The sequence below is a fragment of the Danio rerio genome, chromosome 25, assembly GCF_052040795.2.
Source record: "Danio rerio strain M-AB ecotype USA chromosome 25, GRCz13ab, whole genome shotgun sequence".
In the NCBI taxonomy this organism is placed as follows: Eukaryota; Metazoa; Chordata; class Actinopteri; order Cypriniformes; family Danionidae; genus Danio; species Danio rerio.
In genome coordinates, this window is record NC_141045.1 from 26,742,321 (window position 1) to 26,757,128 (window position 14,808).

The 14,808-nt window shown below is 37.2% G+C and overlaps 2 protein-coding genes across 2 annotated transcripts in view; one reads left to right on the plus strand and one right to left on the minus strand.

Annotated features, from left to right (window-relative positions):
* LOC147837713 (uncharacterized) overlaps positions 1–14,808 on the plus strand; it is a 977,861-nt gene that overhangs the window by 608,394 nt on the left and 354,659 nt on the right. The window lies entirely within an intron of this gene.
* LOC147837834 (uncharacterized) lies at positions 5,939–13,127 on the minus strand. Its single transcript, XM_087312748.1, has 8 exons — positions 13,118–13,127; positions 12,964–13,074; positions 12,841–12,879; positions 12,417–12,626; positions 12,210–12,269; positions 12,050–12,112; positions 11,698–11,966; positions 5,939–9,491 (listed from the first exon to the last, which is right to left on the minus strand). The coding sequence occupies exons 1-8, from the start codon at positions 13,125–13,127 to the stop codon at positions 9,288–9,290; spliced, it is 966 nt and encodes a 321-aa protein (XP_087168874.1). The 3' UTR covers positions 5,939–9,287.

Consider the following 14,808-nt stretch of genomic DNA (forward strand, 5'->3'; position numbering starts at 1 on the left):
CAAAACAAAGACATGTCTGATATCATGAAGAAAGTTTATTATGATCCATCAAGCCCAGGCGCTTTAGGAGGTAAAAAACGCTTAAAAGATGCCGTGTTTAAGGACAGTGGAGTCCGCCTAAGTGATAAACAGGTATCGGCCTGGTTGGCCGGGGAAGATGCATATACTTTGCATAAAACAGCGCCAATAAAATACAAGCGAAATAGAGTTGTGGTATACGGAGTTGATACCCAGTTTCAAGCCGACCTCGTCGATATGTCAGCCTATTCTACGGAAAACGACGGTAATAAATTTATGCTGACGTGTATCGATATATTCAGCAAGTATGCCTGGAGTCGGGTGTTAAAGAATAAGAGTAGTATCGAAGTTACTAAAGCGTTCGAGTCTATACTCGAGGAGGGTCGCGTTCCGCGAAAGTTGCAGACTGACCAGGGAAAGGAGTTTTTCAATAAACATTTTCAAGATCTCATGAAAAAACACGATATTAATCATTTCGCAACAGCTACTGATTTAAAGGCCAGTGTTGTGGAGCGTTTTAATAGAACATTAAAAAGTAGAATGTGGCGTTTTCTAACCGCTACTAATTCCCGGCGATACATCGATGTCTTACAAGATATTATGAATGGTTACAACAGCAGCTATCACAAGACTATCAAGATGAGACCAATAGATGTCTGCAAAGAAAATGAAGCTACAGTGTTTCAAAACTCTTACGGTAACATAAAGATTCAGAAACCAGTGTTCAAATACAAAGTTGGTGATGTGGTTAGGATTTCTAAAGTAAGAGGACCGTTTGCCAAAGGTTACGAACAGAACTACACCGAAGAATTTTTCACCGTTTCTGAGTGTATACAGCGTCAACCACCCGTGTACAGGCTCAAAGATTATGACGGTGATGTTATCGACGGAGCTTTTTATGAGCAAGAGATACAGAAAATATTTGTGAATAAAAACAAATCGTTCAAAGTGGAAAAAAATTTAGGTGAGAAAAAGCAAGGACGATCTACACTCGTTTTAGTGAAATGGTTGGGTTGGCCCTCTAAATTTAATAGCTATATAGACAAAAAAGCTCTTATGGATTTGCAAAAACCTTAAATTACCATTTTCTTTTTCATGCTATTTATTATTGTACAATCTAGCTATGGATAACAACGGTTTCTACGTTACGCTCCCATGCAACGCATCTTTATCCGTCTATCCTGAAAATCGTATATCTAGTTATAAGACTAATTTGGCTAAAACTATACATCTGAAAGGGGAATGGGAAGTAGGTCTCGCTGAAATTGAATATCCTAGAAGTTGGTATAACATTACAGACGATGATGGTATATTCAACCTAAACACATACCCTGACCCTGATAATGAAGAGAGAAAAAAACTAGAAACAAATGCACTTACAGTTATACCCGGTTTCTTTGTTTCGAGGCGGTATCAAATACCCGGAGGATACTACAAGGATATACCGGCCGTGATCAAAATGATAAACGATACCATCAAACCAACAGGGATATTGTTTTACGATAAATTAAAAAATAAAATTAGTCTGGTTGCAAAACCTACCGTATTTATAGGCTTCTATGAGAAACTAGGTGCTATATTAGGAGTGAGACCTGAAGAGGGACTAGGTCATTCATCCTACCATGAAAAAGCTGATTTTACCAAGACCATCACCACATATGCACCCCATCAAGCCGACATCAGAGGTGGATTCTACACATTATATGTCTACTCTGATATCATCGAGTACCAATCAGTCGGTGATTCCTACGTACCACTTTTAAGATGCGTACATATAACGGGTGAAAACAACGACATCGTCAGTGTCAGATACGACAAACCGCATTACGCATCGGTCAACAAATCGATCATCACAGACATAAAACTAGAAATAAAAGACGATCAAAACCGAGAGGTCCGATTTGCTTACGGTAAAGTTACAGTGAAACTACATTTTAGACCAGTGAAACAGTCTGCTCTTTAAAATGCCTTATTACAATACACACCGGGGCGAAATCAACGATTATGTCAACTACTACCAAAATCAAGCTGGAGGTGGACTCCCCGGGTATGCAGGCGGTGCCGTCATGTACGGATCAGGCCTCGGTGGGTTATTTAGAGGTCTGTTTAGAATGGCTGTGCCGTTGTTAAAAACAGGGTTCAACATCGCTAAGCCTCACTTGAAAGCGGCTGCAAAAAACATAGCATCGGACGTTATTTCAAATGTGTTGTCAAGAACTCGTGACGATAGGCAGCAAGACGGTTCAGGTCTTATGGTCATGGCCCGTAAGAGAACGTCTAAACCACCAGGGGTCAGAAGGCGTGGTCACCCTATAAAGAAAAAGCGCACTGTCAGGAAATTGTCACTCACACGCAGGAAGCGTAAGAAGACTGTGAGACGAAATACCTTCGCTAAAAGAAACATAAACACCATTTTCTAACATGGCTCTACTGCATCGCATGTCTGGAGAGTGTATCAAGTCGGAGCTTGACTTATTTACAGTACCTTTTACACAGACGGCTATAGAGAAAAATACGTATGTGGAGATACCCCCTCTATCGGCCATCTCGGATTCGTCGCCTTTGGAGTTTTTCATAGCAGGATCTGGCGAGGAATACATCGATCTAAATAACACAATGCTACATCTAAGACTGAAAATCACAAAGCCTAATGGTGGTGAAATAGCTGATCCTGCAAAAGTCGGATTAATCAATTACCCGGCGGCCACCATTTTCTCACAAGTAGACGTCAGTCTCGGCGATCGGTTAATCTCCCAAAGCTCAAGCACACATCCCTACCGTTGTATCATCGAGAGTCTCATCAACTACAGTAAAGACACGCTGGAATCGTCATTTAGCGCCGGTCTCTTCTTCAAAGACACGGCCGGTCATATGGATGACAAAGACCCATTAGCCAATAACCAGGGTCTGCTGAGAAGGTCAACATACACGAGCAAGAGTAAGATTGTCGAGCTGATGGGTCCTATTCACAGTGATATTTTCTTCCAAGAAAAATTAATGCTCAATGGCGTCGATATAAAAATACGCATGATCAGAGGTAAAGATGAGTTCTGTCTGATGAGGAGTGATGACATAGCCTATAAATTAAAGATTGTGTCTGCATCGCTATTTGTCAAGAAAGTATCAGTCGCACCGAACGTTCGGCTGGCCCATGCTCAGGCGTTACTCTCGACCAATGCAAAGTATCCGATTGACAGGGTCTGCCTGAAAAATTTCTCCATACCCCAAGGAGCCCGAGTTTCAAATCAGGAAAATCTATTTTTGGGTACTTTACCGAAATCAATAGTCTTGGGGATGACCGATAACGATGCATTTACCGGTTCTTATGATAAAAACCCCTTTGCGTTCAATCATTACGATTTGGAGTTCCTAGCCATCTACGTCGATGGTCAACAAATTCCTGCTAAACCTCTGCAGCCAAATTTTACAGACGGTTCCGTGGTGCGAGAATATTATCAACTCGTATCAGCTACCGGCAGACATCTTAAAAATCACGCTCTGTCTATCAGCAGATCTGAATTCTCCAGGGGATATACCCTTTACGCGTTCAACCTTACACCGGACGAAGACTGCGGACAACACGTATCGCTTATAAAGTCTGGAAATATCAGACTCGAAGTCCGCTTCAGGCAGCCATTGCCAAATACCATAAACCTCATCATCTACTCGGTGTTTGACAGTATCATTGAGGTGTCTAACCGAAGGCAGATTCTGGTTGATTACTATTAATCGGTTATGAACACCATACAGTTAAACGATATTATGGATAAAATTACATGTAACACTCATTTTCTTGGAACTCTACCGTCTGATCAACTACCTGAAAGACCGTTAACAAACTTACCGACGATGGTTATTATTAACACACATCCTTCAGACCTACCGGGCGAACATTGGTTAGCTGTATATTTATCGCGAGATGGTACCGGATGTTTTTTTGACAGTTTCGGCAACAAACCGGACAGCGATCGGTTTCCAATATCCATCAAAAACTTTTTAATGACAAATACTACCGTGACAAGATATTCTACAAAACGTGTTCAGGACTATATGTCAAATGTGTGTGGTCAGCACTGTGTTTTTTTCTTGTATCATCTGTCTAGGGGTCGTGACTACAGTTATCTGATGAATCTGTATAGTAAAAATTATGTTAAAAATGACAAAATGGTAGAACTTTTTGTGAAAAAACTAAAATCAAATGTATGTAGCGAAAACATGTATTTGTGTACCCATTGTGTTCAGACTTGTGATTCTTTCATGATGCATAAATCAATTTAATGAGTAATAAAAACAGCTTACAATCATCATCTGTTTTGTTCATTTTTATTTCAAGATAGTGATACATAAACATAAAACATTTAAAAATTCAACCATCGACTCTTTTCACGAGTCGGTGAAACAAACACGTCCTCATCCAGCAGCTGTGTCCTTTGTTGGCTTTTTCTCTTTTTACGAGTTTTTTTAGTAGACACAGACTCCTGATCATCGTCAATAGGATCATTTTTTAAACTATTAATCTTACTCCTAACTTGCTGGTTTGGCACGGTCGAAAAAGGTATGTTTAATTCTGCGCATGCTTGAAGAAACTCAGTCCAACCTTTAGGTCTTCTGTCATCTCGTACTTGTTGCGGTGCTGTAACGTTGTTTATTAGATCGAGCATGTGCAAACCAGGTATGGCTTTACCCTTAAACACAAACTCACCAGACTCGGACCAGGAGGTGAGATCTTTAGCTTTAGACATTTTGTCTAATATATACTTGCTGTTTTTCACACGTTTTGACGGTACGTTCTTTAGAACTTCAGACGTCACAACATCTTTTGGCTTGTCTTCACCATGTGTTTCCACAGAGTTAACTTTATGATAGTGCTCGTCGGTCGGTAGTGAGAGTGTTAAAACACTACTCTCGCGATCGCCTAGCTTAACAATTGTTAAATATCTGGTTAAGATGTTTGAGTAAAGTTTAACTTTTTCACGTTGATCCAAATCGGTCCTGAGTAAAATATTTCTTATAGCCGTATCAAGATCATTCTCTGCAACCTGTTGAATGTTCTCGCGAGTATTTGTTGATTGTATTTTATCCAGCTGATTCTGTGGTACGAGGTACATTTTCTCGGCATACTCCATCCTTTAACTCTGTCTAGACGCGATCAAACTTGAAATAAATGGTATAGCGACACTTAGCAGCGGCAAAAGAAATCCACCGGTCTGGTTAAAGACTTTTTTCTTAGACGAAATGTTGATTTTTTTATTAGCAAGCAATTTTATCTCAGCCCTCTTCTTTTTCAACTTTCTATATTGCTGTCTGTTGATAGGGATAACTCCGTGTAGGATGTTTAGAGCTAATTCACACAGCGCTAAAATGAGTTCGTCAGACGCCGACTGAAGAATAAGTCGTCTTTGTTTAGGACTAGATTTATGTAACATTTTTAATACAGGTAGATGTTTACACAGTCGTGAGGACATGGTTCGTTATTACGTTCTTCTTTTTTTCTGGAGATAGACTACCTGGCGATCTGAAAACAATCCAGTTCTGAGACGATATTGTTCCGGAGTTTTAGCTTTATAGTCTATCATGAGATAGCCGAAAGGGCTCTTGACGGCATCATGATAACATTCCATAAAATATTTTGTGTTACCAGGATACGTCTGACGACCCAACACCGCTACTTGGTTTGCATCACGAGGGTTTTTAAACAAAATTAAATAATTTGTGTTTAAACTAATGGTTCTGCTGGATTTGCCTTGAACAAACAAATTTTGCACGATAAGAATTGCAGAGAGATTACGATGGTGCACGTATTGCGTGAAGACTTTTTCAATCTCAGTATTGCCAGTAGCTTCTTTCATCATATCGTCGATAATCAACAAGTTTGTTTTATCACGTGGTAGTAAATGATCATCATTCAGACTCTGAGGTATACCTTCAACAAATTTAATGTCATACATTTTCAACAAGTCATCATACAAAGGTTGCCAACAGTCATACAAAAAAACAACATTATCAATTTTTTTAGAAACCATATTTACAGCATTCTCCAAAAGCATTTTCACAAAAAAAGACTTTCCAGAATTGGATGGTCCGCTTATTACACACGAAAACGGATGTTGAAGCCTGAAATCAAAATCAACCGCTTCACGCATTCCTCTATGCATTGAATTAAAAGCCATATGGCAGAGTCGTGTAATCGGGTAAAAGTCTGCGTTTGTTATACACCACCTTGAACTTTTTAACGACTGATTTGTTGTGCAGCGTGAGCTGTTTTTTATTCCTGACAATGTTGTCAGCCTGTGCTAAAATGTATTGAGTGTCATCACCGGATGTCACATATCCGTCAACCAGACCAATCAATGTGTCTAATCTTATCGATTCTGAATTTTTAGCATTCAGAGTTATACCTTTAGCTTTCATGCAAACCTTACCGCCGGCGGTACGGTACCCGTATGATTTTGGACCACTGGAGCAAAACTCAGTAATATAATCACCATCACCTATTTCATCCGTCAGCTCTCCCAAATGATCACCGAGAGGCGGTATCCAATCGCCCTCCTTAGATACAAAAATAACGCTATCCGTGTCGGAGTATAACAAACGATCGCCTAGTTTGTCCATCAAATTGTACAATTCCATCCTGGCGAACGCCGTCGTAAAAGCTCCCACGAAAACGTTAATGTCGCGAGTAGTACTAGGAGTGTCTTGAGACTGTTGATACTGGACGATAGCCACATCATCTGAGATGAATGTGAAATATTTCAAATTATTAGTTTTGCCAAAAACGATCCTGGTGAAATCTTCAGGGTCATGCACCAATCTGGTACCTGGAAGGTTTTCACGCATAGAGAACCTCCCCCACAAACTGTTTAACAATAGCTTGTTTATGGCACGCTGGGCGGGGTTATGACAAATCATTGACGGGTCAAGTTGAATCCCCTCTTTCTCGTAGTACTCGCGAATATAAGTCTCTTTTTCAGCATCGGTGACTACGTTTGAAGGGTACCCGGATGCTTGTTGTTTCAAACGCAAAAACGTTTTAACGTATTCGCTAAACAATTTATGCGTCCTTACAGGAAAATGCCAAACTTCGTCGAGTTTGACGACTACATAGCCTTTCTCGATCGCTTTTAAGAGCTCAATACTGACCCAGCAGCCGGAAAGAGCCCTCTCGTCATCTGTGTGATCGCAGCATGATGTCTGGTTTTCCGCATGCGCGCATGTGCGACATAGCGGGAACATGAGTTTACCGCCGCATCTGTAAGGTAGGACCGGGTGTAGTAATTTACGCGGCGGATACACGGTGGCTTTGATAAGACCGTAATAATTTTCAATCGGTTGAAAATCGTGGAAAATTATTTCCGGGTGACCTATCGGGTAACTCTTTCTTGATTGACAGAACGGGTATAAAGATGTAAAATCAAGGTAACTGATTTTCTCGCCATCGGACACTTTGTGATACAACTTATAAGCATTCGTGCGCCCCGCCAAAAAGAGCATCTCGGGGTTTCAGTCTCTCGGGAGCCGAATAATTGCTCATAAATTCCATCACTGAAGCGTCTGTCTGCTTCATCTTAGCCCATTCACATTCCCAGATAACCTCTACCTTCATACCATGCGCACTTTGTAGAATTTCGACCTTTTCGTCAGACCGAGTTCTGAGAACACCGTACGGGACCACCGACAGTCGGTGTAGGTCGTGGGGCTCGTAGCGACATTCGTGCCCATGGTGGAAACAACCGTTGAATTCGAGAGCATACTTAACTCCGCCCTGTTCATAATAACCGTCTAAGAAAAATTTACCGATTTGCATTTCACCATGATTCAGAGCATGATGAACGTCGACGTTTCTAGACTTTTTTACATACTCCAACCATTCGATCGACACGCTTGAGAACGTTTTATTTTGTTGAATGTACGCATTATTGTGAGTTAGAGCCACAGTGTCCTCTACGAGATAATGAGTTTTGAACACCCCCATACAGCAACTTGCAAGAGTCGTGAAACTGAACGGATCGATTTGAGTACACTCTATGAAGGACTCGCGGTATTTCATACACGCTTCGCGTAGCAAGATAACGTCGTTTTCGCCATAGTGGTACAACTCCTCCTTAAAGTTAAAGACCGACCGTGAAGCAGTAGCGTACCATGCATCGAACTTTACTCTATCTTTTTCAGATAGGTTGTCATACCCATAGAACTTTTTGTCTGGGATAAGGCCGATATAGTTCTCATTTTCTTTTCTATTGAAATGATGCGGAAAGTAGCCTTTCTCCGTCGTGGTGAGATTTAATGCCGCGGGCATCTTCGATAGAGCCATCGGGATGAATGATATGCTATCGATGTAGCGGTGTTCGAACACATCATCGATCATTAATATTAATTTACAACCTTGCATGATGATGTCCATTTTTAGACCGGCTTTGCAGTAATATTCAAGAATTAGAAAGGAGTCAAATCTGGACGCGTTATGAGCTATAAAACAGTAGCCTTTGTATCTGGGTTTTCTGAAATGCGTAATCATTTTTTTAACACAATCAGTTCCTTCAGCTACAAATCTTGTACCGCGAAATGTTATCGCGCAGACAAAATTAGCAACGTGCCTACCATTTTCATAACGGGTCTCAAAATCGTAAAAAACATATTTTTTCTGTGGTTTTTTGAGTATTTCAGGCTTGATAAAACATTCATGCACCCCTGCGCTGGTAAGTTCTTCACGGCATGCCCAACAACGGATAGGGGCGCACACATGCGGAGACCGGTACTTTTCGTAACGTCTACCGCATTGCTTACAGTATTTTATAATGTCACAAGGCACTTTACCTCTTTCAAGCACCTTTGTCTTGTGAGCATCGTAGCAGTAAGCCGATTTGCAATAACGCAGACAATCGCGGCAATGGATGGTTTTTTTAGGATGCTTGTAGCAATCACTGTCAAAACAGACATTACAGACGTAATCGCATTGGTGGTGATTAACGTACGAGAACCCTTTATAGCAAAATTCACAGACATAGCTAGCGCCTATGAAAGATGTCAAATTGAGAATCATGTAGTAATGTTCGTCTTGTAGATAAAGGAACAACGTTTTGGGGTGCGGCTCTTTGTTATTTACGTAGGTTTGTAACACGCCAGTGTTTAAACAATAAAAAACAACAATTTTTACATCAAACAGTCGTTCAAATCTATCAATGTCGTGAAGACCTACTTCCTGTTGGATAGCAAGACCAGCTTTATCGTGTATGATCGCTGCACGGTTTTCTAATTCACACTCAGGTAATTCAGGCTCTAGAAAATGTGCTAGACATATAGAGAAGCATAGTTTGTTTGATATGTTTGTAGGTATAAACAAGCTCGTTTTTTTTTCTTTTGATTACCTGATCAAATGCCAAATCAGTGAGTTTACGACGACCGCCTCCTAGTCTGTTCATTACAACATCAGCTTCAATCTCGACAGTTTCGTTAGCTGCTAACTGGTCATCGCTCTGTAGAATTTTCACAATTTGGTCCATAAAAAGATTAACGTCATAATTATTACTCGGTGTTAAAACAGCGTTTACATCGGATTTCAGAGATGGGGTTCTAAGGCATAAATTGATAACGCTACCGTCACCGCCAATCTGTCTAGCAAATGACACTATGTCATCCATTGTATTGTGTAAACGTATGTGGTACGTCGCTAAATCCTGCGATCTTATTTCACTCATACTTAAAGACCTACGCAGCGATACGCTGTTGAAACGAGGTCTTGGTAAAACGTGATATTCATTTACACTACCACCTTCTCTCAACAATGTTTCAATGTCGATATGTTGTTGACCTAAAGGTTCAACATTAGCGGATGTTGATGGTTGCTGATCATTGTCGACGGCCGGGTGCGGTGTTTTGTTATTACATGTATCATTTATCGCGCGACTAGTCGTCGGCTGTTCATGATCAATCGGGGTAGCTGACGGCACACCGTTAGTGTCGTTATAAGGAGTGGCATCCTGAGTTAGTGCCCCACCGCCCTGTTCGGTAGATAATAACGCTTGTACGTAGTCTGATAAATTAAATTCATTTTCCTGATCCATCTCATCTAAATTTGGACTTAAAATAGAATCGAAGTTAAAAGCATCGTCCATAGAATTTAACTGCAAATCATCTAAGAATCTATCTGTGTCAGGATCGATAGACCTTTGTGGTGTAACAGATAATGATTGATCTGGTTGATTTTTGTGTGCATCATCTGAGGTATTTACGTTACCCATTACAGTTATTTTATTTACTTGATTATTATTTTGAATTTAAAATGTTTACTTTATTGTTTAAATTAATGATTACTTTTATTGAATATCGTACCATAGAATTTATTTAATCTTTTAGTTTTATTTATAGTTATGTTTAATTAATATTTTTTACAAACTTTTATTTTTATTGACTAGTTAAAATTATTTTTATCCTTTATTTTAAAATTATTTTATTTTAATTTTTAATTTAATATTTATAATCAGATTTGTTTTAGTTTTATTAATATTTTAATTCTTTACTTTTTAATTTTTATGTTGATATTATTGTTTTTATTGATTGTTTATAGTTAAGTTTGTTTTAGTATTATTAATATTTTATTTTTTATTCTTTACTTTTAATTATTTTAGGTATGACTTTTTAATTATTTCGGGTATTACTTTTAAATGTGTTAATATTTTCTTTATTTTATTTATTGTTGTACACCTGGCTTGTTTTATTAATTTTATTTTCAGGTATACTTTATGGTTATATTATTGTTTTTTATTATTTTATATTTTATTCATATAAAACGGACACAATCTAAATCTATTTTATTAGAAAGGCATTAACAACAATATCAGTAATGGTATAAAAAGATAATTGTAAAGAAATACACAGTATGAATCGATAGAAATAACCAATTTAAAACTAAATCAGAAATAAACAAATCAGATATTTTTAATGTATAACACCAACAATATTAACCAATATAGAATCAAATTTTAAAAATGTAAAACAGAAACAAAATTAATTAAATTTTAAAATATATAACTAAAGCAGAAATAAACAAATCAGATATTTTAAATGTGAAACTAAAAACAGTATTAAACAATATAGAATTGAATTTTAAAAAATGTAAAACAGAAAAAATTAAAGAAATAGAAATATTTTAATTGAATAACTAAAACAGTATTAATAATATTGAATAGAATTTATATCTTAATCAAAGATGATTAAATGTATACATTGAAACAGTATGAAACAAACCAAATACAATGTTTAATTGTAAACTCAAATTGAAAATTTATAAATCTTTTAAAATGTACAATCAAAAACAGAATTAAGAAAATTAATACAGGGGAAAATGTAAAATCTAACTAATCAAACAAAAGAGATCAGATATTACACACAAACTTAACACACTTGATCAAAATGAATAACTAAAACATAAGGCTAGCTAACATGAATCAAAATCTAGTAATAATAGTACATTGAGTAAATAAAAACAGTGTTATTGGTGAATCATCTACGTATCAAAGCATTTTTAATTGAACAGAGTATTGAACCTAAAACACGGCGATCACGTTCAGCTTTGTTCAGTAAATTTAACACCTCAGTCAGTTTCTGATTTGCACCCCTTAATTGTTCATCTATATCACGCTGCTGGTGTAAAACATATTCAGATATCTGATCAATTTTTACCTGGTTTCGCTCTAGATATTGCAGAACTAGTTGATTAAAATCGGGTTCGACGATAAAGCTGGGTCCTGTTAGTGTGAGATCATCGGCTTGTTGTGGTTGGAAAACGTGGTCGCCGCCATGATTGTTTTCTTCCTCCTTTTCCGGCTCGTCTTCTTCTTCTACTACTAAAGACGGGTATGGTGTATATACAGGACTGCGACCGCCACCTAGCGTTGAGGCATAACCATCGCTGGATTCACCGTCATCCGACCAGCGTTGAGGGCTTGGTGCTAAAACATCATTAAAAAGAAAAAGTCTTTAATATATTGTTTAGAAAGTCGTAATTTTACATTTAATAAAATAAAACACTCACAATGTTGTGCCTCAATACTGGATTCAGAAGGTCCGATGGGGCTGCTAGCCGGAGACGTGGGAACTAGAGTAGAAATGCATATATAATGTAATTTAAATTAACAGAAATGTGTACACATCATATCCGATTAATGTATTTTCACAGTTAATAAAACACTTACGTTGTTGTATTTCAACACTTTCCCGAGGTCCGAGCGGGCTGGTATCCGGTGATCGCGGAACTAGAGTAGAAGCAGATAGTGCATATTCAGAAAAAAAAAAAAAATTCAAACTAGCTCTAGCATGAAACATTCAGCATGGACGGGCGCACAATTCAACAGTTATAAATTACATAGATTTAAACCGTATAAAACAAGATAGTACATTACCTAAACGAGCTTCATCTTCATCATCACCATCATATTCAATATGTTGATCCTGTACGGCGGTATAAATTTTCAGCCTCTTGTTTGAAACAGGGCTAAAGTTATAATCAAGGCGTCTTTTTTCCGGCCGTGTCGAGCTGACCAACGTGGCTTGGACCAGATCGGTGGCTTCTTGCTCGTCCTCCGCTGTTAAATCAATGACCTCGATTATATCTGAAACATAAAAGTGAAAATATTGTATTAATAACGTTTAGATTATCTATTGCTGCACCATTCTAGAGATATTGAATGACCAAAATCACATGACTATTTCTGTGGCCTGTATGAAAAGCGCTCGTCTTCGGGCCACGTGTGTTTTCTAACCGGGTTTCGAATACACGCTAGGATACAATGGGCCTAGAATATTTCATTTAAATAAAACATTTACCTTCTTCCCTTTGGGCGTCAGCATTGGATCGAGGCAACACTACGAGATAAAGCAGAAATGTATGATTTAAAACAGCCGTTTATATAACATATAAAATATCCGTATAAAACAGTATTTACTCACAGAATTGGTTGATGGCTTCAAAAGCATCAATCTCTGATGAATTTAATTCTGTAACATAAAAGCTGATAGATTGAAAATATTTCAGGTCACAGTATGACTGACGAAGTATTACTTAATGTAATGTATTACAGCATAATAATATAATTTTACTTACGACGAGCCATGCTTCCTCAAAAAGTTTAGTGTAGACTAGAAGAGATGGCGAAGGAGACGAATCACATCAACAGGCGATGACCAGATGAATAACTTTCCCCTGGTTGTCTGCTGTATTTAAGTATAAAGATGTGGGGGTCGTGCCCAGGTGTCGGAGAGAGATAAGAACCATAAAAACTACTCGAATGTATTACTTTCAGAATCACAAACACGGACTTTTATATAATAGTAGAAATAAAAATATCTTTTATATATTATGACAGCTAGTTTATAGATTATTTAATTATTAAACAGTATCGTTAAAACCTGATATAAAGTAATGGAATAACTCGAATGTAGGGTTAAATAAAGTATATATATATATATATAGTCGTGTATGTATTATATCACGCATATCTTTAATATTGAATCATTTCACTTTATATGAATGAAATTAAAAACATTGTTATTATCTATTATTGTAGTCGGATAATATATAATCAAGCATCCGGAAACATTTTATCAAGTAATATTACTGTTTTAATGGTGACATAAATACGTGGTTATTTTGATTAAAATATCAGATGTGTTTGGATAAAACATGGAATATGATAATTGTAGCTAATATGGTCTTTTAGACTATTGCATCCAAGTTGATGTAAAACACTCGTTTATTATTTAGATAAGGTTAAACATAATTAATTTAACACGGTGAAAATAAGGGGATAACCGAATTTATGTATTTGCTGAGTAAACACTAGATGGCGCTAGAGGTCTATGTTTGTGCTCAGAGACCCATGGCGCTTATCGGCATCAAAAGACCTTAGCGGAACCACCCGCTGTTCGTGTTCACAGATGTGTTCGGATCCTTACTGTGTTTATTACAACGGACAACGGCTATAACCTTATCGCAGAGACTTGTAGACGCTTCATGCAGCGCTGAGGAAATTAGTTCGACAGAGGTGCCGCACGACTGTTTGCATAACAGACAGCCAAATTAAAAGAAACGTAAACGCAGTTTAATGTTTGTATCAAATAAACTTAAATAGACTAAAACAAGACGTTCAATATTGATTATCTGACGTATGCCTGATTATTAATGTAAACAATATACAACCTACTTGCGGCAATCATTAAAATGATGTAAGAGGTTATCTTTAGCATGGATTAAAATATTTAACAACGGGGTATTGAGTTAAACATCATACCAAAATGATGATGGTTTATTAAATACAGTTTCCTGAATTCATTTCTTCCTATATTTCTATATTGAACCAAAATAATATAACATTCAAATCGTGTCGAGTGTTTATAATAATATTTAATATTGATTGTGTATGATTTTAATTTATTTGTAATTGAACATTTATTCACAGGTTACATCATAGATAGGTTAAAAAATTGTACGAGATAAACTTTACGTTAGAAATGGGTCTTACAACAGAGTTATTCGTTTATTGTTTTATTATAACATTTAATTAAAGTTAAATATTTGATATTCATTGTGTAGGAATATAAAATATTTGTAATTGAACATTTATTCACAGTTTGCATCATAGATAGATTAAAAAATTGCATGTGATAATCTTTACATTAGAAATGGATCATACAACACAGTTAATCGTTTATTGTTTTATTATAACATTGAAATAAAGTTAAACAACCGTAATAATCACGATGGATGAATATTTCTCAATGTTGAACAATCATTAT